The 26,796-nt window shown below is 49.7% G+C and overlaps 1 protein-coding gene across 1 annotated transcript in view; it reads right to left on the bottom strand.

The window, feature by feature from the left end:
• PTPN4 (protein tyrosine phosphatase non-receptor type 4) overlaps positions 1-26,796 on the bottom strand; it is a 214,180-nt gene that overhangs the window by 79,475 nt on the left and 107,909 nt on the right. Inside the window, exon 9 of the mRNA XM_026647734.2 lies at positions 16,198-16,370. Coding sequence (XP_026503519.1) covers positions 16,198-16,370 — 173 coding nt within the window. The remainder of the gene's footprint in view (positions 1-16,197; positions 16,371-26,796) is intronic.

The following is a 26,796-nucleotide window of genomic DNA, read 5'->3' as shown; positions in this document are numbered from 1 at the left end:
ACACTCCTGTCCGGGTGCCCCCAGAGATACTGCACTCTTTACAGTGGTGGATAGAATACAATGTGTCAGGGTGTCCCCTCTGCCCGCCCTTCACCGACCAACACAGTAGTTACCAACGCCTATACAACAGATTGGGGAGCACATCTGAGAACGTTAAAAATTCAGGGTTTGTGGTCAGAAGAGGAAGCTTCCTGTCACATCAACCTGCTGGAACTTTTGAGCAATATACAATGCCTTTTGGGATCACATCTAAGGGACAATGACTCATTTTCATGGACAATACCAATACAATATATTGCATGAAAAAGCAGGGAGGTGGCTGCTCTAATAAAGTTCTGGCACCTCTGCATTGAGGAATATATTGTATCCACAGTGGCTCACTTACCAGGCTCTCAGAACACCTAGCTGATCACTTCAGCAGGTCTTTTTTGACAACTCATAAGTGGTCCCTAAAGAATGGTGTGCTGAAGTCCAGTTTCTGGCAGTGAAGCATCCATTCCATAGACTTGTTTGCAACAAAGGACAACAGATAATGTCAGCAATTCTGTTCTGAAGCAGGACTCTATCAAAGGGACTTCTACAAACTGCTAAGAGGCGCCTCCTCCTGGCCACTCTTGGAATTAGTCTTTCAGCCTGACCACCTCATCTCACGGTTCCTCGTCCTGCTGTCCCGCTCTTTGACCCCTCTCTTGCTCCTCAGGAGCTGCCACACCTTGCCTTGACTTAGTCCTCTGGCCAAGTCACAAGAATCCTCCCCTTCCGGCGTACTATCACAGTCTTCCACACTGTCTCAGGCAGTCCTTAACTCTACTTCCCTGGCTGAGCCACTCTCTCAGTGGCTACAACAAATAGACCCGGACAGCCTTCAAGTTTACTGCCCCGATTGTGCCACTCATTCAGTGGCCGTAGGGGAACCCAGGCCCACCCTTTACTCTGGGTTCCAGTCCAGGAGCCCAATCTTCAGCAGCCAAGGTCTGTACTAGCTCAAACTTTCCTGCCACACTCTGGTCTACTTCTTATCTTGCCTATTCCAGGCTCTCATTCTTCACCCTTCTAGCTAAATCCCTATCTCCCAGTTCTGCTAGACAAACCCTTCCTCTTGGGTCCAAACCCCTTTTTCTACCTTGTCCCATGAAGAGTGACTGCAGCCCTCCTCCTCTCAGCCCCCTTTCTGCTACCAGCCCCCTGGTTTTATTGAAGCCCCTCCTGTTACTGCACAGGTGAGCTTCCCTTAATTAGGGCTCTCCTCTCAGCCTAAATATCCACCAGCTTGCAGCCTACTAGGTTAATTGGCCCATGTGGCCTACATTAACCCTTTCAAGACAAGCATGGGGAGCACATCCCATCACAGTCTCTTATCAATGCCACCCATCTAAATTGGGAAGGGAACCGGATTATGCCTTCCCCCAATCCCTCTGATCCCTGAGGTTAGCCTCAAGCTCAAACTGGATCATGACAAACTAATTCTGATTGCACCAGCATGGCCGTGGCAATGTTGGTTTTCTGACTACCTCTCTCGTTTGGCTTTACCTACTAAGCCTCACTCTCCTCTTCCTAACCTACTCACACAACATCAACCTACTCACTCAACCTTTAAAAAGTGGAAGTTAAATCCTAGCGAGGAAAATAGAAAGGAGCATAAACTCTGGCAAATGAAGTGTAAAAATATAATTAGGAAGGCCAAAAAAGAATTTGAAGAAAAAACAGTTACCTTTTCCGTAACTGGTGTTTTTCGAGATGTGTAGCTCATGTCTAGTCCACAATAGATGTGCATGCTCGCCACGTGCATTGGTGCTGGAAGTTTTTCCCCTAACAGTACCCGTGGGGGGGGTGGCACCTGCCTGGCGCGGTATAAGGGGAGCTGCATGCTCCCCCCACCCTCAGTTCCTTCTTGCCAGACAACTCCGACAGAGGGGAAAGAGGGTGGGATGTGGAATAGACATGAGCAACACATCTCGAAGAACACCAGTTTCGGAAAAGGTAACTGTTTTTTCTTCTTCGAGTGATTGCTCATGTGTATTCCACAACAGGTGATTCCAAGCTATATCTGTTGGAGGTGGGTAGGAGTTCACAAGTTCCCAGGATGGAGGACAGGCCTGCCAAACCTGGCATCAACCCTGGTTTGGGAGACGATCACATAGTGCGAGGTGAACATGTGAACCGAAGACCACGTGGCGGCCCTACAAATGTCCTGGATAGGGACGTGGGCCATGAAGGCAGCCGATGAGGCCTGTGCCCAGATCGAGTGTGCCCTCACAATGGGTGGCGGGGGAACACCCGCCAGCTCATAACAGGAACGGATGCACGAAGTGATCCAATTGGAAAGCCGCTGAGTGGAAATCAGCTGGCCCCTCGTGCACTCTGCCGAGGCGACAAACATTTGCGAGGACTTTCTGAATGGCTTGTGGCAGAGGACCGGTAGAAAAATGTCCTGACCCATGTGGTAGGTGGAGACCACCTTTGGGAGGAACCCGGGGTGTGGGCAGAGCTGGATCTTGTCCTTATGAAAGACCGTGTACAACAGTTCGGAGGTCAGGGCCCTGAACTCCGGAGACTTGCCTGGCCGACGTGAGAGCAACCAAGAAGGCCACCTTCCACGAGAGGTGAGACCAGGAGCACATGGCCAGTGGTTCAAACGGGGGCCCCGTGAGATGAGCCAAACACCAGGTTTGGGTCCCCCTGTGGAACCTGGGGGTCTAGAATATGGGAAAAGATGGTCTAGACCCTTAAGAAACTGGCTGGTCATAGCATGGGAAAACACTGTGTGCCCTTGCACCGGTGGATGGAAGGCCGATATGTCCACCAAGTGTACCTTGACGGATGTGGGCGCCAGGCCCTGGGTCCTCAGGTGGAGGAGGTAATCAAGGATAAGTTGGATCGGGGCGGTCACCGGGCAGACACCCTGGTCTGCCACCCACCTAGAAAACCGGGACCACTTCGCCAAATAAGCGCAGCGAGTGGAAGGCCATCTACTTTCAAGGAGGATGTGCTGAACTTGCTCTGAGCACGTACTTTCCTCTCCACCGAACCACTGAGCAGCCACACCGTAAAGTGAAGAGTTGCTAGGTTGGGATGGAGGAGGTGGCTGTGGTCCTGTGACAGCAGGTCTGGGAGGAGCGACAACAGCCACGGCGGAGCTACTGCCAGGCCCGTGACGGTCCCGTACCAATACTGCCTGGGCCACGCCAGGGCAATCAGGAGGACTCGGGCCTTGTCCGACTTTATCTTCTCCGGGACCCTTCTGATTAGAGGGAATGGGGGGAAGGCGTAGAAAAGCCGGCATGACCAGGACAGTAGAAAGGCATTGGAGATAGCGCCCCTCCCCAGGCCCCCCTGGAGCAGAACCGGGGGCATCGCCGGTTCTGCCGAGTCACGAATAGGTCCATCTGGGGAGTTCCCCACCTTCGGAAGAGCCGGTGGGCCACTTCCAGGTGGAGGGACCACTCGTGTTGCGAGGAAACGTCCCTGCACAAGCGATCCGCCCTCTCATTGCAGGTGCCCGGTAAGTGGAAAGCCTTCAGATGGATGTTGTAGGCTATACAGAAGTTCCACAGTCTGAGGGCTTCGAGGCAGAGGAGCAGGCCCCGCCTTGCTTGTTGATATAGAACATCGAGGCCGTGTTGTCCGTGAGGATCCTGACTACCTTGCTCTACTGGTGCGAGAGGAAGGCCATACACGCCAGCCACACTGCTCTGAGCTCCTTGACGTTTATGTGTAGGGTCAGGTCCTGAACCGACCACAGGCCTTGGGTCTGAAAGCTCCCCACATGGGCCTCCTAACCCAGGTCTGACGCATCGGACACCAGCTCCAGCGATGGGGCCCTGTCCATCCTGTCCGTGGTCTGGGAGAAATTCGAGGCCAACCAGAACTGGAGGGGCCTCATAATGAGTTTGGCATGATGGACCACGTACGTGCACGCCGACATATGACCCAAGAGCTGCAGGCAAACCCTGGCTGTTGTCACTGGGAACCTTCCAACTGAGTCAATGAGACCTTTCAGGGTCTTGAACCTGTCTGGCGGGAGGGAGGGAGGCCCTGGCTGACACTGCGTCCAGGAGCGCCCCGATAAACTCTACGTGTGGACTTGGTGTTGTTTACCAGTAAGCCCAAGGCGGTGCACGTGGACAGGAGGGGCGCCAAGTGATCCCTCACCTGCGACCGGGAGGTGCCCTTGACAAGCCAATCATCCAGATAGGGAAATATCTGTAACCCCCACCGTTGAGGTAGGCCGCTACTACCGACATGCACTTTGTAAACACTCTGGGGGCAGTGGACAGCCCAAACGGCAGAACCGTAAATTGGTAATGATTCTGTCCCACCACAAAACGGAGGAAGTGCCTGTGCCCCTCGAATATGTGGATGTGCAAGTACGCATCCTGTAGATCGAGGGCAGCGTACCAGTTCCCAGGAGTGAGGGAGGGGATGATGGAGGCCAGGGAGACCATGTGGAACTTGAACTTCACCATGTGCTGGTTCAGACCCCGTAGATCCAGTATGGGCCTGAGACCCCCTTTGGCCTTCGGGATAAGGAAATAACAGGAGTAAGTACCCCTTGCCCATGAACTCCTCGGGCACCGCTTCTATCGCTCATAGTCCTAGGAGCCACCCCACCTCCTGCTCAAGCAGAGCTTCGTGCGAGGGGTCCCGCAGGAGGGACGGGGGCAGAGGGTGGTTGGGCGGGGAGGAAGTAAACTGGAGGGTGTAACCCCGGGAGATGATGTTGACGACCCATCGGTCTGAAGTGAGCTGAGACCATTCTGGAAGGAAAGCACAGAACCAGTTGGAGAAGGGAAGCTTTACTGTGGTTGGATCCCTGATGAGGACTGGTGGGTTGCCCCTGAGCGTCCCGTCAAAATCGCCTTTTCCCCGCCTGCTTGCCCTTGGAGGATCCAGGCTGGAGGGCAGGCCGAGACTGCTTGTGAGGGCATCTCTTATAGTCCTGTTGCTTCTTATGGGCGGCCTCGTACTTCGGGAGGGCGGCCGGGGTCGGAGTCTGCTGCGGCTTGAACTTAGGTTTTGCCGGAGCCGGAACATAGAGACCCAAGGTCTGGAAGGTTGTGCGAGAGTCCTTCATTCCATGCAGCCTTGCATCTGTTTCCTCTGCGAACAGAGCTTTCCCATCAAATGGGAGATCCTGCATGGAAGATTGCACTTCACTGGAGAGCCCCGAGAGCAGGAGCCATGACGCCCGTCTCATGCACACCGTGGAGGCCACTGAATGTGCGGCTGTGTCCACAGCATCCAAGGCAGCCTGCAGGGAAGCCCGAGCTGCCGTTGCCCCTTCCTCCACCAGCACCCTGAACTCCTTCTTATCATGCTCCTGGAGGGAGTCCTCAAATTTAGGCAGGGAGCCCCACAGATTAAATTCACACCGACCCAAGAGGGCCTGATGGTTTGCCAATCGTAACTGGAAGCTTGAAAACAAATAAATTTTTCTTCAGAAAGAGTCCAGTCTCCAAGAGTCTTTGTTATTTGGGGTCAGGGCAGGCTGACCCTGTCGTTCCCTGTGGTTGACCGACTCAACCACCAGGGAGTTGGGCGCTGGGTGGGCATATAGGTACTCATGCCCTTTAGTGGGTACAAAGTACTTGCGTTCTGCCTTTTTTGATATAGGGGCCAATGAGGCCGGTGTTTGCCACAGGGCATTTGAAATTTTAGCCACCCCTTCATGGAGCGGCAAGGCCACCCTACCCGGTGCCAATTGGGACAACACGCTCAACAAGGAGTCCGAGGGCTCCTCCATCTCTTCTGCCTGGAGGTGGAGACTTGCTGCCCTCTTTAAGAGCTCTTGGTGGGCCCTGAAGTCCTCCTGCGGGATGGAGGGAGGTGGGGCCACAATCGCCTCCTCCAGACAGGGTGAAGAGGCCGGTGCGGTGCTTTGGGTGTCGGCTGGCACCGGAGGATCCACCACCAGGTCGGACTCCGGGCGTGGTAGCGAGGACAAGCGTCCCACCAACTCCTTTCTCAGGGGTCTGGAGAGGGAGGCCGACGGTGCTTCCGAAGCTCCGGCCACCGAGGGCTGCGCTGGAAGCCACGGTGCCCACTGGTACCACTGGGCCAGCCACGACGCTTGGTGCCACTACACCTGCTGTGGCACCGGCGGGGCCTGGTTGACTGGTCTGGTCCGTCGAAGGAGGGCTACGAACGGAGACCGGGCTGGTGTAGGATCCGCTGCTGTCTCTCGACCAGGAGGAGCAGCGGTGCCGGGATCTGCGAAGGTCACGAGACCGCGATCTCGACGGTCACGAGACCGGTACTGATGGTAATAGCTGCTCCGCGAATGGCCTCAACGGGCGGACCCACGACAGCGAGGCACCGGCGATCAACGCCCGGGGCTGCGGTGCCTTGGCAGAGACTTGGAGCAGGAGCCCAAGCGGGAATGGCGTCGACGACCGTGCTATGACCTACTGTGGTACCCTCTCCGAGACAGGGACCAATGACGACATCCACTGCGGTCCTGTCGATGTCTGCTCTCTGAGGAGGACCGGTGCCGCGAGTCCCGGCAGGACAGAACCCAGCCCGAGAGTCTGGTCGGCGTCGAGGGCAATCCATGTGGACTCTGCCCCGAGCGGACGATGATCGGTATCGGGAACGTTCCCTTGACCAAGACCGGTACTGAGCCGGGGGCGACTGCGGAGATCCCAGCAGAGGCTTGCCTCTGGAGCATGGGGCCGACATCGGCGGCGCTCCGGGCACCGGCATGGACAAGATGTCCCGGGCCGCCTGGAGGGCTTCAGGGGTGGACGGCATCCGGACATCCAGAGAGGCCTGTTCCGAAGGGGCCAAGCTACTCCACTCTACGTGACTCGGAGGCCTAGGTCCCGGTGGGGATCGAGGACTGCCCGACATGGGCCTAGCCTCTGTCCCAGACTTCCCTCGGTGCTGCTGCGAAGAGGGAGTCTTCTTGGCCCTCTTGGTGTGCCCCGTGGACGGGGAGCGGTGCCGACTAGTCGATGGCACGGGTGGATCACCGCGTACCGACACCGCGGTGCCCAGTACCGGCTCAGAGCGGCGTACCGGGGTCGGGGTCAGCGCCGACTCCATCAGAATGGCTCGGAGCCTAATGTCCCTTTCTCTTTTGGTCCGAGGCTTAAACAATTTGCAAATCTTGCACCTCTTGCCGATATGGGTTTCTGCCAAGCAGCGCAAACAGTCTGTGTGGGTCGCTTCTTGGCATAGAACGCCAACAAGAACTGCATGACTTAAATCCCGGGGCTCGGGGCGTGCCCCAGCCTGGGCTCACTGACTAACTAAACTAAACTAACTACAGGTACTAAATGAACGAACAGTTCTGGGGACGAGCTACAGCAAAACTGGAGCAGAGCAGTTCCGACGCACCTTCACTGGTGGCAAGAAGGAACTGATGGTGGGGGGTGCGCGCAGCTCCCCTTATACCGCACCAGGTAGGCGCCACTCCAGGGGTCGCGGGGGGCACTCCCCCCCAACCGGTACTGCTAGGGGAAAAACTTCCGGCACCGGTGCACGTGGCGAGCATGCACACCTATTGTGGAATACACATGAGCAATCACCCAAAGAAGAACAGCTAGCCAAAGACAAAAAATTTTTTGCTATTACTTTTGGAAAGTACACCATAAGCAGAAAGCCTGTTAAACAACCAGTGGGGCCACTGGAGGATCAAGATACTAAAGAAGCACTCAAGGACGATAAGGCCATTACGGAGAAACTAAATGACTATTTTGCATTGTCCTTCACGGTTGAGGATGTGAGGGAGATTCCCAAAACTGAGCCATTCTTTTTAGGTGACAATTCTGAGGAACAGTCCCAGATTGAGGTGTCATTAGAGGAGGTTTTGGAACAAATTGATAAACTAACCAGTAATAAATCACCAGGACCAGATGTTATTCACCCAAGAGCTCTGAAGGAACTCAAATGTGAAATTGCAGAACCACTAACTGTAGTTTGTAACCTATCATTTAAATCAGCTTCTGTACCAGCTGACTGGAGGATAGCTAATATGATGCCAATTTTTTTAAAAGGCTCCCGAGGTGATCCCGGCAATTACAGGCTGGTAAGCCTAACTTCAATACCAGGCAAATTATTTGAAATTATAGTAAAGAACAGAATGATCAGATACATAGATGAACACGATTTCTTGGGGTGAAGAGTCAACATGGTTTTTGTAAAGGGAAATTATGCCTCATCAATCTTTGAGGGGGTCAACAAGCATGTGGACAAGGGGAGATCCAGTGGCTATAGAGTACTTAGATTTTCAGAAAGCCTTTGACAAGGTTCCTCACCAAAGGCTCTTAAGCAAAGTAAGCAGTCATGGGATAAGAGTGAAGGTCCTCTCATGGATCAGTAACTGGTAAAAAGATAGGAATAAATGGTCATTTTTCAGAATGGAGAGAGGTAAATAGCGGCGTTCCCAAGGGGTCTGTACTGGGACCAGTCCTATTCAACATATTCATAAATGATCTGGAAAAAGGGATAAACGGTGAGGTGGCAAAAATTTGCAGATGATACGAAACTACTCAAGATAGCTAAGTCCCAAGCAGACTCCAAAGAGTTACAAAAGGATCTCACAAAATTGTATGACTGGGCAACAAAATGGTAGATGAAATTCAATGTTGATAAATGCTAAGTAATGCACATTGGAAAACATAATTCCAACTATACATATAAAATGATGGGATCTAAATTAGCTGTTACCACTCAAGAAAGAGATCTTGGAGTCACTGTAGATAGTTTTCTGAAAACATTCACTCAATGTGCAGCGGCAGTCAAAAAAGCGAACAGAATGTTGGGAATCATTAGTAAAGGGTTAGATAAGAAGACAGCAAATATCATATTGCCTCTATATAAATCCATGGTACTCCAACATCTTAAATACTGCGTGCAGATGTGGTCGCCCCATCTCAGAAAAGATGTAGTGGAATTGGAAAGGTTCAGAAAAGGGCAACAAAAATGATTAGGGGTGTGGAACGGCTGCCGTATGAGGAGAGATTAATAAGACTGGGACTTTTCATCTTAGAAAAGAGACGACTAATGGGGGATATGATAGAGGTCTATAAAATCTGACTGGGGTGGAGAAAGTAAATAAGGAAATATTATTTACTCCCTCTCATAACTAAGGGCATTTTTAGTAAAAGTCATGGACAGGTCACGGGCAATAAACAAAAATTCATGGCCCTGTGACTTGTCCATGATTTGTACTATATACCCCTGACTAAATCTTGGGTGCTCTGGGGTGCCCACTGGTGCTGGGGGGTACCTCCAGGGCACCCGCTGGTGTGGGGGCCTCTAGAGCACCCGCTGGTGCTGGAGAGGGGCCTCTGGGGCACCCACTGGTGCTTGGGGGGGGGAGGGGAGATCTGGGACCGCTGCTACTGCTGCTGGCAAGGAGTGGCCCGGGACCGCTGCTGCTAGTGAGAGGCGACCCAGGATTGCCACCGCTGCTGCTGGCAGGGGGGAGAGACAGCTCGGACCGCTGCCGCTGCTGGGCGGGGCAGCGCAGCTGGCTCCGGGCTGCCCGAGCTGTTCGGGTGGCCATGGGATCAGTCACACCTGCCAGCTGCAGAAGTCATGGAGGTCCTGGAAAGTCACGGAATCCACAACTTCCGTGACCTCCATGACAGACTCGCAGCCTCATGACATAGGAACTAGGGGTCACCAAATGAAATTAATAGGCAGCAGGTTTAAAACAAACAAAAAGGAAGTTTTTTTTTCCCACACAAAGCACAGTCAACCTGTGGGACTCCTTGCAAGAGGATGTTGTGAAGGCCAAGACTATAACAGGGTTCAAAAAAGAACTAGATAAATTAATGGAGGATAGGTCCATCAGTGGCTATTAGCCAGGCTGGGCAAGGATAGTGTCCCTAGCCTTTGTTTGCCAGAAGCTGGGAATGGGCAACACTTGATGATTACCTGTTCTGTTCATTCCCTCTGGGGCACCTGGCATAGGCCACTGTTGGAAGACAGGATACTGGGCTAGATGGACCTTTGGTCTGATTCAGTATGGCCATTCTTACGGCTAGGCTGTTCATCCGGCGTTGAGCAGTCTGCACCTCATTGCATGGATGCTGCATAGCTAGATGAAGATAAAGGGCTATGCTCGGAAGCAGTTTGAGATATTCTGCTTAGTAACAGAAAACTAGCCAAAAGGTCCACCTATACTTTTAATGGAAATGGGTTTTGATTTGGGCAATGTCCAAGCAAATTCAGTCCATGTTAGCACAGATTCAAGACATTTTGGATTATCTAATGCATTTGAAATCTTTAGGCCTCACTCTGAGCTCCCTTAATATTCACTTGGTCTCAGTTTTTCATCCTCCCATTCAAGGTAAGTCGGTATTGTTAAACCCTTCAATGGTGAGATTTTTTAAAGGGTATTATCCGTCTTTTTCCATTGGTAAAGGAAGCAGTACCACTGCGGGACCTTAAGGCACTGGAGGCACCATTCAAACTGAAAGCAACATGTTCATAGGCTCTCCTCTCAGTGAAGATAGCCTTCCTTGTGGCTATAACATCTGCAAGAAGAGTCAGCAAGTTGCAGGCCTTAATGGCAGATCCTCTATACACTCAATTCTTCAAGAAAAAGGTGGCATTAAGACCACACCCTATCTCAGTTTCACCTTACTCAGGTTATTTACTTACCTATATTTTTTACCTCCTGACTCAGTAGAGGCTCGTGAGAGGGGTCCCTGAAGAGGGATGGGGAGGGAAGGTGGGTAGGGAGCTTGAAAAGAACGGGGATGGAGTAACAGTTGAAAAGTGCCTGCATGATCTGCACCGGGGGCTGTGTGAGTGGTCGTGCTGGGAGCTGTGGCACATATGTCGGCACTGTAGCTATGCCAGTGTGTGCACCGAGTGTGCATTGGGGTTCGAGGATTGAGCCATGGTCTGCACTGGTGCCACGCCGCTGTGTGTTGATCACAGCTTTGGCTGAGTCGGTGCCAAGGCATAAGGTTTCGATTTCCACTTAGCGCCTGTGTCCGAGCTGGCTCTTTTAGAGTCCTTAGCTCTAGCATTACCGGCAGTGCCGGATGGTCCCACTCTCTCAGCTCCAGGCACTGAAGGTACGGTCGGTGCCAGTGCAGTTTGCCCAATTGCAGAACGGCACTTCTTGGCCAATTCCTGCATTGGGGATATAGTTGGGGGCGTAGTTACCCACTTTTTAGACACATTTTTAGCAGGTTGATCAAAAGTCTGAGCAGAGGAGGGACCCTGGTCAGAAGCATGGTTGGTGAGGCTTGTCCGGGGGGGGAGGTCTGGGCTTCAGGCTGACACACCAGTCTGAGAGACTTCTCCATGAGAAGGAGTTTGAGTTGCAAGTCTCTAGCCTTTCTTGTTCGGGTAGTTAATTTGAGAAAATGAGGACACTTCTGTGTAATGTGTGTTTTGCCTAGGTGGCGCACACACTGAGCATGTCCGTCCGAAACAGGTATCAAGAGTCTGCAAGTGAGGCAACTTTTAAAGCCCAGGAAACCGGGCATTCCCGTCAGGGAAGGCGTTGCCCTCATGGAGGCTGTCTATCCTAAAGGGCTAAATGAAAACTAACTTTGAACTGTAAGACTTTTTTTTTTTTTTTTTTTTTTTTTTTTTAAAAGAGGCGACCAAGTACAAAGAAAAACAAATCAACTATCTAAACCAGGGGTCGGCAACCTTTCAGAAGTAGTGTGCCGAATCTTCATTTAATCACTCTAATTTAGGGTTCCCCGTGCCAGTAATACATTTTAATGTTTTTAGAAGGTCTCTTTCTATAAGTCTATAATATATAACTAAACTATTGTTGTATGTAAAGTAAATAAGGTTTTTAAAATGTTTAAGAAGCTTGATTTAAAATTAAATTAAAATGCAGAGCCCCCCGGACCGGTGGCCAGGACCCGGGCAGCGTGAGTGCCACTGAAAATCAGCTCGCGTGCCGCCTTCGGCACGCGTGCCATAGGTTGCCTACCCCTGATCTAAACTAATAACAGTAGTAAATGAGCTAAAGAACTAAGTAGTGAGGCGCTTCTAAGTGCTCCGACTCATAGCCAAGGATGGTAGAGAAGGAACTGGGGGTGGGGGAGAAGGTTGGTCGCACAGCACTAGTTAACCGCCTGAGGCGGCACGAGACGGGGACCACGTCTGTGTGATGTAACTGGACACTGCTACCAAAAGTCTCCAATTATGAGCACAGGAGCGCACAAAGACCTAATGTGGAGTTCCCACAGGGACAGCACTCAAAGAAGAACATAAAAATATAAACACTTAGTGGGATTAATTTCAGAAACAAGCCTGTATGTTAAAAGGTAATTTTTCACCATTTTTTAGGAATGAAACATTTTCTCACCAACATTGTAACAAGTAACAAAGTAGATGCAAGTCTGACAGATACACAACTGAAACAGTTACACTCAAGCTCTGACTATACTAGCAACTAAGCTATTTTCAACTGCGAGTTCAAAATGACCCAATGCTAACAGTAGTTGCCAGTAATTTATCAGTTATCTAGTGCAGGGGTTCTCAACCTTTTTCTCTCTGAGGCCCACCTCGACATGCTATAAAAACTCCAGGGCCCAGCGGGGGCAGGGGGACCCCAGGGCAGGGCCTCGGGCATAGGCATAGTTTGACTTCCATTGGGGGGGAGATAGCAGGGCTAGATCCACCTCCACGTGGCGGGGTCCAGGGAAGGAGTGCCACCTCCACCCCCTGACTCACCTCAGCAGGCCACCAAGCCTATCTGGGTTGGAGAGGGGCACACAATCAAAAATTATAACTCAAAGGTGGGGAGCTTAGCGCAAAAAGTTTGAAAACAGCTTAGAGTTCAGGGAGGGGGTTGCTAGGGGCTGTGTGAGGGCAGGAGGTAGCTCAGGGTGGAAGTAGGGAGTCGCTGGGGGCTGTGTGCAGATGGGGGTAGCTCACCTTGCAGGGAGGGGGTAGCTGGGGCTGTGTGTGGGCAGGGGGATAGATCAGGGAGCAGGGAGAGGGTACTAGGGCCTCTGTGTGGGTGGGGGTACCTCAGGGTGCAGGGAGGGCATAGCTTAGGGTGTAGGGAGAGTGGTATTAGGGGCTGTGTGCTGGGAGGACTCCCCTGTGGTCCCTGTTCCCAGAGGGGTCTGCCAGCCACAGAGCCAGGTCTCCCCACCCAGGGAGCTACTACTGGCTACCTCTGCAGGAGCCAAGGGGGCAGGGAGCTGAGGAGCAGCTTCAACCTGGGGCACCAGCAGAAGAGGAAGGAATGCTGCCGCTGCCTCTGCCATGGCAACAGCCAGAGCAGCAGCTGCCCCACACTGCCTGGCTCCAGCTTCAGCTTCCCACTTCTGACCTTGCCAGAGGGCGGGGGGAAAGGTGTGGAGTTGCCCCTGGGACTGCCGTGCTCTTGCGCTACAGTTGGGGGGGAAGGCAATGCCCTCCATGTCCCCAATTCTGCCCATGTGCTCAGGGCTTCTGCCCCACAGGGAGCACCAGGGCTCTGGGCTTCAGCTCCGTGGGGGGCACCGGGGATCGGGGCTTCAGCCGCGGGGCCCCGCGGCCCTCTTCAAAGGGCTTGCGGCCCCCCTGGGGGCCACGGACACCCAGTAAAGAACCGCTAATCTAATGTAGACAGGACTTCAGGATACACACTTGCCAGGGTACCGAAGAGCAGTTCTGTCAGCTTTCAGAGGGACCAGGCCAATGATTTTGAAGATGTGACAGAAGATATTCTGAGAACAACTCAACAGATAAGAGTTTTCCCTTTTAGTAGCCAACAAAGATGTACAATCTAATTTAAATATCAGTCTCATCCTAGTTGTTGATATTGCAATTATAAAATTTCCAAAACATTCTAGACAAATATCTAAGAAAAATAACCATAGATGAAGTGAATATCAATTTCATGTCACTGCCACAAAAACTTACATTATCTAATAAGCAATGTCAACTGTTAATAAGTTACCTTCTAGGATGCTAGAATATGATATACAACACCATCCAAGCTCAATAATCATCACTATTTCCCTGTTTCATTTCCTTTTGATGGTGAAAATACTAAATATAGATGTACTCTAAAAAGTCTTAAACTATCGACCAGAACTACGCATATGGGAGAAGTGAATCAGAGAAAAATATCAGTTGTGGGAGCCAAAAGTTACTTCAATTATGACAAATTTAATAGAGCCTACCAATAATAGCCTATTTTTATTAATTGTGTTGTATTCCCTCCCTCTCCTGCCATCTTCTCCTATATAGAATCATAGAATCGTAGAACTGGAAGGACCTTGAGAGGTCATCTAGTCCAGTCCTCTGCACTCATGGCAGGACTAAATATTATCTAGACCATTCCTGACAGGTGTTTGTCTAACCTGCTCTTAAAAGTCTCCAATTATGGGAATTCCACAACCTCCTTACGCAATTTATTCCAGTGCTTAACCAGTCCCTGACAGTTAGGAAGTTTTTCCTAATGTCCAACCTAAACCACCCCTGTTGCAATTTAAGTCCATTGCTTCTTGTCCTATCCTCAGAAGTGAAAGAGAAATGTTTTTCTCCCTCCTCCTTGTAACAACCTTTTATGTACTTGAAAACTGTTGTCCCCTCTCAGTCTTCTCTTCTCCAGACTAAATAAACCCAATTTTTTCAGTCTTCCCTCACAGGTCATGTTTTCTAGACCTTTAATTATTTTTGTTGCTCTTCTCTGGACCTTCTCGAATTTGTCCACATCTTTCCTGAAATGTGGCACCCAGAACTGGACACAATACTCCAGCTGAGGCCTAATCAGCGCGGAGTAGAGTGGAAGAATGACTTATCGTCTCTTATTACAACATTCCTCCTTATACATCCCAGAATTATGTTTGCTTTTTTTTTCTTGCAACAGTGTTCCACTGTTGACTTGTACTTATCTTGTAATCCACTCTGATCCCTAGATCCCTTTCTGCAGTACTCCCTCCCAGGCAGTCATTTCTTATTTTGTATGTATGCAACTGACTTTGCATTTGTCCTTATTGAATTTCATCCTATTTACTTCGGACCATTTCTCCAGTTTGTCCAGATCATTTTGAATGTTAATGCTATCCTCCAAAGCACTTGCAACCCTTCCCAACTTGGTATCATCCGCAAACTTTATAAGTGTACTCTCTATGCCATTATTTAAATCACTGAAGGTATTGAACAGAACCAGACCCAGAACTGATCCCTGTGAGACCCCACTCGATATGCCCTTCCTGCTTGACTGTGAACCATTGATGATTACTCTCTGGGAATGGTTTTCCAACCAGGTATGCACCCACCTTATAGTAGCTCCATCTAGGTGTATTTTCCTAATTTGTTTCAGAAGGTCATCCAAGACAGTATCAAAAGCCTTACTAAAGTCAAGATCTACCACATCTACCTCTTCCCCGCTATTCACAAGGCTTGTTTCCCTGTCAAAGAAAGCTATTAGGTTGGTTTGACAGAATTTATTCTTGACAAATCCATGCTGACTGTTACTTTTCACCTTATTATCTTCTAGGTGTTTGAAATTGATTGCTTAATTACTTACTCCACTATCTTTCCAGGTACTTAAATTAAGCTGACTGGTCTGTAATTCCCCAGTTTGTCCTTATTTCCTTTTTTATAGATTGGCACTATATTTGCCCTTTTTCAGTCCTCAGGAATCTCTCCAGTCTTCCATGACTTTTCAAAGATGATGGCTAATGGCTCAAATATCTCTTCAATCAGCTCCTTGAGTATTCTAGGATTATTCATCAGGCCCTGGTGACTTGAAGACATCTAACTTGTCTAAGTAATTTTTAACTTGTTCTTTCCCTGTTTTAGCCTCTGATCCTACCTTATTTTCACTGGTATTCACTATGTTTAACATTGAATCGCTACTAACTTTTTTGGTGAAAACTGAAACAAAAAAGTCATAAAACACTTCTGTCATTTCCACATTTTCAGTTATTGTTTTCCCCCCTCACGGAGTAACAGGCCTAGCCTGAAATGTAGGGCTGAAAGGGACCTTGAGATATCACCCAGTTCAGCCCCCTGTGCTGTGGCATAACCAAGTAAACCTAGATCATCCCTGACAGGTGTTTGTCTAACCTGTTTTTAAAAACTTTCAATGATGGGGATTCCATAGCCTCCTTTGGAAGCCTACTCCAGAGCTTAACTACCCTTACAATTAGAAAGCTTTTCCTAACATGTAACCTAAATCTCCCTTTCTGCAGATCAAGCCATTACTTTTTGTCCTAACTTCACACCCCAGAATATCAGCCTTTATCGCAGCCAACAATTACTTACCAGTACCGGAACTTTGAACCCAAAGTAAAATAATGTGCAAAAAAGTTCTTCTGAGGTGGCAGAGGTCTGTCCAATCGGAAGAATGTGTGATGCTCAACACAAGCTTTCCACAAATTCTTACATGCTCGGTAATTCACCATATTGAATCCCAGTAACATTTCTCTAGATTCATGCTAAAAAAGAAAAGTATAATTTGATTTTAGAAAAATTATAATGCTTCTCTACTATGTTTAGGAAATGTATTTAAGATTATTATTGTTCATTGATAACACTTATATTTTCCAAAACAGTACAAAGCATTCTATTTCAGAATATGTTTGAAGTGCCAATCTAACCACTCCCAAGTTTACACATTTTAAAGCCCTTCTATGAATAACTCCAACAGTGTGTGTGTTTTATGTTAATTTTACTAGTTAAATGTTATATCCACTTTTTCTCTTTAATGATCCTGCTCTCAGTTCAGCAACAGGGTCTCCCCAGGTGTCTAGTGAGCCTGAAGGAATTCTCAGATGGGGAGAGGATGTTGCTGCTAATAGACCATCTCCCAGCTATTATGCTCAGGTGCTGTGACAGAGGAAAGAAATCCCCAAAACCTTGCCTCCCTGTTCCAAGACTCCAACAAGGGTGAGGAAGAGAGTAAGCCTTAGCCCTAATGGTTTAGAGGAGGAGAGGAAGTAAGCTGGCAGGCATGCACACAGGAGAGTTAAAGGATGGGAAGACCGTACAGCCATTGTTGATAAACTCAAGGACAGCTGAAATATTCAACTCTGTGTAATTAATACCTTTATTGTGCTTACTAGTAGAAAGAGCAGAGCAAGGGTAGTAGGTGCTGGAAAAGCTGGCAATTGAGAGAGTTTGTTACTAGCCATGGTAGTTAACAAGATATACCCAATGCTAACTTGGCTCTCTCTCTCAAGCAGAAGGTTGGGTTTAGTACATTTCACCTGCCTTTGTTTACTAGTTGCAGCATCCTCCTTCAAAGACACTTGCTTGCTGGCTAGTTCTCCCTCCAAGCAACTGAGACTCATCCCTCCTTTATCCTTCTTGGAATATTGGAAAAGTTTCATCATGCAGAGGGAAATTAGTGTATGGGACAGAACCAGCAAGGGGCCTAACAGTATGTAGTACTCACTGAAGTCCCGCATGTGGAGAGCTTGCACAATTGGGCCCCAGGGCTGCAAGTGTAAACATTTTCAAAAGAAGCTAGAGGAAAGAAACCATTCCATAGTATGAACTAACTGCATAAGTGGACAGACTTTGTAGGGTTCATGACAACCAATTTCATCCATGAACATCCTATGCACAAGTCAAAGTATACTTTGAAACTATCTCAAAATATCTGAAGTAGAATTTGTAATGATTGGAGTTTTAACAGAGAAAATACATTACCTGCTCAGTCATCACAACTTGGTTACAATTAATTATTTAAACAAAGATAAAGGGCTTGTCTACATAGCATGGCAAGCACTCCAGAGGGGAGTGATTTATACAGAACACTAACATGTTGCGCTCTAACTGCCCTGTGTAGATCCTGCTGGGGCATTCTAAAAGGTACCATAGGATTATAGGCAGGTCTACGCTACTGCTTAAGTCGATCTAATTTACGTCGCTCACAGGTGTGAAAAAGACATCCCCCAAGCGACCAAATTATAGCAACTTACGCGCAGTCTACACAACCGTTATGTCAGCGGGAGACGCTCTACCACCAACATAGCTTCCACCTCTCTCAGAGGCGCAGTAATTATACTGATGGGAGAGCACTCTCCTGATGCCATAGAGCAACTTCACCAGACACGCTGCTGCAGCTGTGCCGATGTAGCGCTTCTAGTGTAGCCCTGCCCTGTGTAAAAGAGAACTAGGTAACTTTTAGAGTGTGTCAGAAGGGTCTACATGGGGCAGTCAGAGCACAGCACATTAGAACATTTTACAAATAACACTCCTTTAGTGGGCTTTGCCAGCACCATGTAGACCTAAAACCCATAATGTGTTAAAAGCAGGTGAACTATTCTTTACTTATGCTGACACCTCACGGCACTGCCAAATTAGAGAATAAACCTCTCTCAAGTAATTAACGGATGATGTACTAGTCTTTTTGAGGACTGCTGTCATTAAAACCTTTAATATTTAAAAGTATTTTAAAAATATGTATGTAGAACTATTTTTAAAAAGTCTGTTGAACAGTTTTTTTCACTTTCAAGACTAATTTAATATCATAAAGCACCTCAAATTCAGCCTCAATTACAGCTACTCAACTCCTGTATCAGAGGGGTAGCCGTGTTAGTCTGGATCTGTAAAAAGCAACAGAGGGTCCTGTGGCACCTTTAAGACTAACAGATGTATTGGAGCATAAGCTTTCGTGGGTGAATGCCCACTTCGTCAGACGCATGAAACAACTCCTGTGTTATTTGTACATTTAAACATAACTGAGAAATATGCCAAACACAGTATTATTTGCATTTTTGTTGTTTTTGCAGGCACCCAGAGTACTGGTTGACAAATTTTTATAAATCCAAATAAATAAGTGTCCACTCAGAGACTAAGTCCTGATTTATTACAGAAAAAAACGGTTACCTACCTTTTCGTAACTGTTGTTCTTCAAGATGTGTTGTTCACGTGCATTACACATTTGGTGTGCGTGCGTTGCGTGCACGGATGTCGGAAACTTTTTCCCTCAGCGGCACCCGTTGGGCCAGCAGGGGTCCCCCCCCTCGCCAGAGCGGCGCCCCGCTCTAGCGTATATATACACCTGCCGACCCGACCCTCCCTCGGTTCCTTCTTGCCGGTGACTCCGACAGAGGGGAAGGAGGGTGGGAAGTGTAATGGACGTGAACAAAACATCTCGAAGAACAACAGTTACGAAAAGGTAGGTAACCGTTTTTTCTTCTTCGAGTGATTGTTCACGTCCATTACACATTAGGTGACTCACAAGCTTACCATAGGAGGAAGGTAGGAGTCAAGCAACAATTGATTGAAGCACAGCCCTGCCGACCGCCGCGTCCTCTCTGGCCTGATGATGGACTGTGTAATGGGCTGTGAATGTGTGCACCGACGACCAGGTGGCCACTTTACAGATCTCCTGGAGTGGAACCTGCGCCAGGAAAGCCATCGAGGATGCTTGGGCCCTAGTCGAGTGAGCCCTGATCGCCGGGGCTGGTACTTTGGCGAGCTCATAGCATGTGCGGATGCAAAGCACAATCCATGATGATAACCATTGTGCCGAGATAGGGCGGCCTTTCATTCTCTCCGCAATGGCAATGAACAGTTGTGTCGACTTGCGAAATGGCCTGGTCCGTTCCACATAGAACGCCAGGGCCCTACGGACATCGAGGGTATGCAGGCTGCGGTGGCTCGGGTCCGTACGGGGGTTGGGGAAGAACACTGGTAAACAGATATCCTGCCCCATATGAAATTGCGAGACCACTTTAGGGAGGAATTTGAGGTGCGGTCTCAGCTGCACCTTGTCCTTGTAAAAAACTGTATATGGAGGTTCCAAAGTGAGGGCTCTGAACTCCGACACCCTCCTAGCCGATATAATGGCCACTAGAAACGCTCATGAAACCTTCCATGAGAGGTGCATGAGAGAGCAAGAGGCTAGGGGTTCAAAGGGTGGTCCCATGAGCTTAGTTAGGACCAGGTTACGGTTTCATGTAGGGACCGGCGGGCGTGAGTAGGGGAACACCCTTTCCAGCCCCTTGAGAAATCGGATTACTGTGGGGTTGGAAAACACCGAATGTCCCAACTCTCCCGGGTGGAACGCCGATATGGCAGCCAGATGCACTTTAATTGAGGAGGGGGCAAGCCCTTGATGTTTGAGGTGCAGCAAGTAGTCCAGTATTGATGGGATGGAGGCCTGCAGAGGCTGTATGTGATTAGGCTCGCACCAGTGGGAGAACCTCTTCCATTTGGCAAGGTAAGTCGCTCTTGTGGAGGGCTTCCTACTACCAAGGAGAATTTGTTGGACCTGGTGGGAGCACCTATTCTCCGTAGCGTTTAGCCACAGAGATTCCACGCTGTGAGATGTAGCAACGGTAGGTTCGGGTGGAGTAGGCGACCCCGGTCCTGCGTGATGAGGTCTCGGTGCATGGGTAGGGCAATCGGGGCGGTCAATGACAGTTCCAGCAGGGTCGTAAACCAATGCTGGCGTGGCCACGCCGGTGCGATGAGGATAATCACCGCTTTGTCCCTGCGGGTCTTGAGCAGGACCCTGTGGATGAGCGGGAATGGTGGGAAGGCGTACCTCAGGCTCCCGCCCCACTGAATCGCAAAGGCATCTGCCAATGAGCCCGGGCTGAGGTTCTGGAATGAACAAAACCGAGGGCATTGGCTGTTGTCCTTGGTGGCAAAGAGATCCACTTGGGGAAAACCCCACCTCCGGAAGACTGAATGCAGGACGTCCTTTCTTAACGTCCATTCGCGCATGTGATACGACCTGCTGAGGCGGTCTGCTAACCTGTTTTGAACCCCCGGAAGATATGTTGTCACCAATTGGACTGAGTGGGCTATACAGAAGTCCCATAGGAGGAGCGCCTCGTGACAGAGGGGAGAGGAGGGGGCCCCGCTCTGCTTGTTTATGTAGAACATGGCGGTAGTGTTGTCCGTCAGAACTGACACGCTGTGGCCTTCTATGGTAGTGTGAAAGGTCTGGCAGGCGAGGCGAACCGTCCTTAACTCCTTCACATTGATGTGGAGCAACTTTTCCTTCCTGGACCATAAGCCCTGAGTTCGTAGGTCCACTAAGTGTGCCCCCCATCCCAGGTCTGATGCATCTGTTACTAGCGTCAGGGTGGGCTGCAGAGTAGTGAAGGGGACCCCTTGGCAAACTTGCTGTTGATCGAACTCCCTCCGCTGGTGGCTCGAGACCCAAGCTGGGATTGTCACTACAAGGTCCAAGGGGTCTCTGCTGGGGCAATACGTTTGGGCTAGCCACAGCTGTAACGATCTGAGTCTCAGGCGGGCATGTTTGACTACCTGTGTGCAAGCCGCCATGTGCCCCAAGAGTTGCATACAGCACCTGGCTGTGGTTGTGGGAAATTGCTGAATGGAGGTTACGGCTCTTTGAATGGCCAGGAACCTGGGAACTGGAAGACTTGCTCGTGCCTCCACCGAGTCTACGACTGCCCCTATGAAGTCCAGTCTTTGTGTGGGGATCAGCGAGGACTTGGGCACATTGACCAAGAGACCGAACTTGTGGAACACACGTAACGCCAGTGTCATGTGGGAGCGAACCTCGTCCTCTGACCTGCCCGCGAGGAGCCAGTCATCCAAGTATGGGTATACCCGCATCTTTCTTTTTCGAAGAAAGGCTGCCACCACGGACATGCATTTCGTGAACACTCAAGGGGCCGTTGCCAGGCCGAAGGGCAAGACCGTAAATTGGAAATGGTGCTGGTTGATGGTGAAACGCAGGAACTACCGGTGTGCAGGGTGGATGGCGATGTGAAAGTACGCATCTTTCATATCGAGGGCAGCATACCAATCCCCCGGATCCAGGGATGGGATAATAGCGCCAAGGAAGACCATGCGAAAGCAGGCCTTCACTAAGAATTTGTTTAGTTTGTGAAGGTCCAAAATGGGCGGAGACCTCCTTTTGCTTTGGGGATAAGGAAATATCTGGAGTAGAACCCTTTCCCTCTTAGGTCTGGAGGGACCTCTTCCACCGCCCCTGCCCTGAGGAGGGCCTGCACCTCCTGCATAAGGAGTTGCTCGTGAGAGGGGTCCCTGAAGAGGGATGGGGATGGGGGGTGGGAGGGAGGGGGCGAGGAGAACTGAAGTGTGTATCCCACCTCCACCGTGCGAGGGACCCAACGGTCCGATGTTATATGGGACCAAGCACAGTAGAAATAGGACAAACGGTCCCTGAAACATAGGGGAGGATCCGGTGTGAGGGTCGGTACGCTGTCGATCGCAACTTCAAAATCCTTGTTTGTTGCCAGGCTGCGGCTTGCCCTGGCCTTGGTTTTGGTTAGGCGTGTTGTTTCGCCTACGCCTGTTGTCTCTGCCCCTTCTGCAGTATGGTTCCTGCCTGGGGCGAGGGGTACTGCCTCTGCTGCGGCGGTTGGGGCTTAAAGGGCTTCCTCTGTGTCGCTGGGGTGTGCATTCCCAACGACTTGAGGGTCGCTCGGGAGTCTTTGAGGCTATGCAGCCTGGCATCCGTTTGGTCTGAGAACAAGCCTGACCCTTTGAACGGGAGGTCTTGTAAGGTGTGTTGCACCTCTGGTGGAAGGCCTAAAGCCTGTAACCACGCCGAGCGCCTCATCACCACCCCTGATGCGATTGTCCTGGCAGCTGCGTCCGCAGAGTCAAGGGAGCCTGCAGAGAGGTTTTGGCCACCGCCTTCCCTTCATCCACGATGGCTGCGAACTCGGGTTGCGAGCCCTGGGGCAGGGAGTCCTTAAACTTGGAGACTGATGCCCAAGAATTGAAATTGTGCCTGTTCAGGATCGCTTGCTGATTAGCGATCCTCAATTGGAGGTCCCTGGACGAGTAGACCTTTCTACCAAACAAGTCCAAGCGCTTTGCCTCCTTGGCCTTGGGGGCCAGGGCTTGTTGGCCATGTTGCTCTCGTTTGTTGACTGCGGATACGACCAGCGAACAGGGTGTCGGGTGACAAAAGAGGAAGTCGAATCCTTTGGAGGGGGCAAAGTACTTCCTCTCTACGTCCTTTGCAGTTGGTGCACTGGAGGCCGGTGTTTGCCATACTGTCTTATAATTGGACTGTACCGTTTTTATGAGCGGGAGCGCGATTCTGGAGGGGCCTTCAGGGCTTAGGATGTCCACCATGGGATCCTCCTGCTCTACCATCTCCTCCGCCTGTAAACCCAAATTGAGGGCTACTCGGCGTAGTAGTTCCTGGTGTGCCTGATGGTCAATCGGGGGAGGGCCTGATACTGCCGGGCCCGCCATGGCTTCATCTGGCAAGGAGGAAGAAGTTAAAGCCTTCTGTGCTTCCTCCTCTAGCCCTTCCTGCAGCTCCTCACCGGATGGGAGCTCCTCTGGAGTCTGTTCAGCTGAGCGGGCCTGAGATGGTACCGGGCTCGGTGCCGTGTCAGCTCTCTCTTGCTCTGGTGGTCTGGAAACCGTGGCCTCCTTGTGAGAGGAGGGACGCCCCTGTGGGGAGCGGGACCGGTGTCCTGAGAGGCCGGATCTCGAGGCCCTAGAGGGGGGCCTTGGTGCTGGTGGTAGGCCCATGGAGTCCAGAATGGCCACTGTCCTGGCGGGCCCCACTGTGGGTGCCAAGGGGCTTGGAGTTCCCTGCTGGCTGGTGCCTTGTGGGTATATCTGCTGGAATGGCCCAAGTCTGCCTCAGAAACCACGGACGGCGACCTCGAGGGCCACGGTGGTGCCGTGGAACGGTGCCGGTCCGGGACCGGAGAGCGGAGCTTTCTTGACCGGGACCATGATTGGGAGTGGCGCCTTGTCGACCGGGACCGGGACTGGTACCGGTGCCCTCGGGACCGGGAACGACTGCTAGTGGTCAGCCTCGGGGATCACGTGACTGAAATGTCCCGGTGCCTGTTCGGATAAGGAGCCAGGGAACGCTGGACCGGTGCCGGGCGTTTGCTAGGGCAAGTCGCCTGTGAGGCTCTCTGCGCCGAGGGTAGCCGGGAGTCCACCGAGGCGGAGCTCGACCGGGATCAGCGCCGTGAACGGTGCCGAGATGGTGACCTTGATGGGTGCACCATTGCCGGTTTGCCTCTGGATGGCAGTCTCGGTGTCGGCCCCGGATGCTTGTCTTTGGCCTGGAGGGGGCTCTCCGCGGACAATTCGATGAGGTCCCTTGCTGCCTCAAACGTGTCTGGCGTGGAGGGCTGTTCCAGAAACTCCTCCAGCCCTTCCTCCTCACTCGAGGCGCTTATCCCGGGGCTCGACGGGCCTTTCGGCGCCGGAGCCACTGGCACCGGGATCTGTCCTGGGGCAGCAATGCCCTTTAGCGCACTCGAGTCCTTCACGGGCGCTACCTTTTTATGTGGGGAGCGCCCTCGGGCCTTGGGTTGGCCCTTCGATTTGGTCGGCGAAGACAACCGGGGCCGGGGGCAGTCCTGTTGTTTCAGTGCCATAGGCTTAGGGTGCCCCACCGGTGCAGGATCACGGACCGATGCCGGGGCACTCTGCACCGAGGCTGATGGTGCCGCGGTCGGATGAGTCGAAGTGGAGGGCTGTAATGCAGCCTCCATGAGTAGCTGTTTAAGCTGAAAGTCTCTCTCTTTCTTAGTTCTGGGCTTGAAAGCCTTACAGATCTTGCAGCGCTCTTTCTGGTGCGATTCCCCCAGGCAACGGAGACATGAGTCGTGGGGATCGCTAATCGGCATAGGCTTGCGGCACGTGACACAAGCCTTGAAGCCTTGGGCGTGCGGCATGCCCCGCTGCCCAGGGCCGGTGTCGGAATGTAACCAAACACCTAAAACAAAGGCGCTTAACTATCTACTAACAAACTGCTAACTACTAACATTAACACTGATAACTATTAACGCTAAGGGACACTCTCAGGCGAGAGATAAGAGTTGTTCCAACGCCATCACGGACGGTAAGAAGGAACTGAGGGAGGGTCGGGTCGGCAGGTGTATATATACGCTAGAGCGGGGCGCCGCTCTGGCGGGGGGGGACCCCTGCCGGCCCGACGGGAGCCGCTGAGGGAAAAAGTTTCCGACGTCCGTGCACGCGACGCACACACACCTAATGTGTAATGGACGTGAACAATCACTCGAAGAAGAATAATAGCTTGAATAAGATTTTTGGTAGTTTGGGTAGTCAACACAATTTCTAGGTTGGACTAAACATCAGTTTTAAGTAGATGACATTTAAAAGAGTTAAATATGAGTTTGCCATTTATTTGGCTATTCATGTCTGAGATCTCCAAGGAATGAAAATGAAGTCCTTGCTGTTTGTGTGCATCTGATAAGCAGAGCGTAAAAGGATGAGGATAATTTGTTGATATAGATGAGGTGACTTGTGTGAGAAATTGAAGACATTCTTTAGCATTTAGTACATTCTGCTATAAGTAGCAAGATATCTTGTATATGAAAGGTTGGAAAATATAAAAAAGGTAAGGAACTTATATTTGTGCCAATCTGATTATCCTGCTGGGATCCAGTAAACACTCATCAAAAACATTCACGCAAAAAAAAAAAAAAAAAAAATCACAAGAAGAGAAAGTTAAGGGTTTGCAAGGTCCTTTTCCTGAAGCCTTGGCATATTAGTATTTCTCTCAACTATTTTCTAGAGAAGTAATAATTCATTGTGTCCCAAATTAAGAACATTTTCTCTATTTAATTGTTTGGGGCCAGACCTTTAGCTTCTTAAGTGGTAGGGCAAATACGGGATGTATGTACAGCTGCTACACGTGCAGTTTCTCTTCTGTGAACAAGAAGGTCTCCCCCAGCAGTGCTTTCAAACTAACAACCTTTTACAATCACATTATGTAATTATTTAAAGAAAAACGTACACAGTAATGGATCAGGTGAGCAGGAGGCATTTCAAATACATAATAATTAGTATCTAAATAATAGAGTTTTTCAACACTGTTTACCAAAAGTCAAAACTTCAACAGTGTGTGAAAAATGCAAATAAAATAAAATGGACTACAAAGAGGTTCTTTAAATTCTTACCCTTCAAAGCTGAAATATTTAAATTTCTTCTCTTAAAATATTTCATGAAAACAAATTACACAGTCCAAAAGGCTGGCATAATCATGTGGGGTAATATTTTTAAAAGCATCAAAGTGACTAACAAACCTAATTCCCATTTAAAAGAGACTTAAAATTTACAAATCAATCGGACTTGGGCTTTCAAGTGCCTAAGTCACTTTCAGAAATTTTACCTGTGATCACTAACTCACTTCACAGGTAGATGAAAAACCTTAGTCTTCAACTTAATTCTTCAGAGCTCATTTAAAGGGTATGGGTTCTCTGGTGAAAATGGTAAGCGTCTATTGTGTTATTACATACATTTCGAATAACTTTGAGGTCACAACAGGTACAGTGAGACAGAGACTTGTGTGACTGATAATTACATCAGAACCTCAAACTGTTCAGCATTGCAGGTAAACCTGGATTATCTGAACAGCTCAAGGGACTTCCAAAAAATTTGGACAATAAAGTGTTTCAGATAAACAGAATTTGCTTTTATGAGAGTTTTCAATATAGAAGTATATATCTGTTTTTCTTGGTTTATGCAACATTTTGAAATCAGAAAAACACTTCTATTATTCATACACAAAGGTGACTCCATACCTTTTGGAAGATTTTTTTTAAAACTATTTTCAGATGTATTTACATGTAATAATTTTTAAAGCATTGCATGGGGTTTTAGCCATATGGTTTTTTGTAAAGTCACAAGAAGGTCAGTATGTGCTGTATTAGGTAAGACTCCAGACAACTCTGTGAAAAATGCATCCCCATAGAATCTGATCTCATTTCACTTGTGAATGGTAGAATTCAGACATCAGAGATAATCATACCAATTACAAACCTCCAAGTTGTTTGCTTAAATTAATTTAGATATTGCTATCCTAGTTGTTAAGAAGGTTTAAAGCCAAATTCTAATCTCAGATTTGGCTACTTCACTCCTGCAAACTACACACACACCTGGAGCCAAAATCTG

This window comes from Terrapene carolina, unplaced genomic scaffold (assembly GCF_002925995.2).
Source record: "Terrapene carolina triunguis isolate 2854851 unplaced genomic scaffold, T_m_triunguis-2.0 Scaffold62, whole genome shotgun sequence".
Lineage (NCBI taxonomy): Eukaryota > Metazoa > Chordata > Testudines > Emydidae > Terrapene > Terrapene triunguis.
This window is presented reverse-complemented; position numbering and strand designations above follow the sequence as displayed.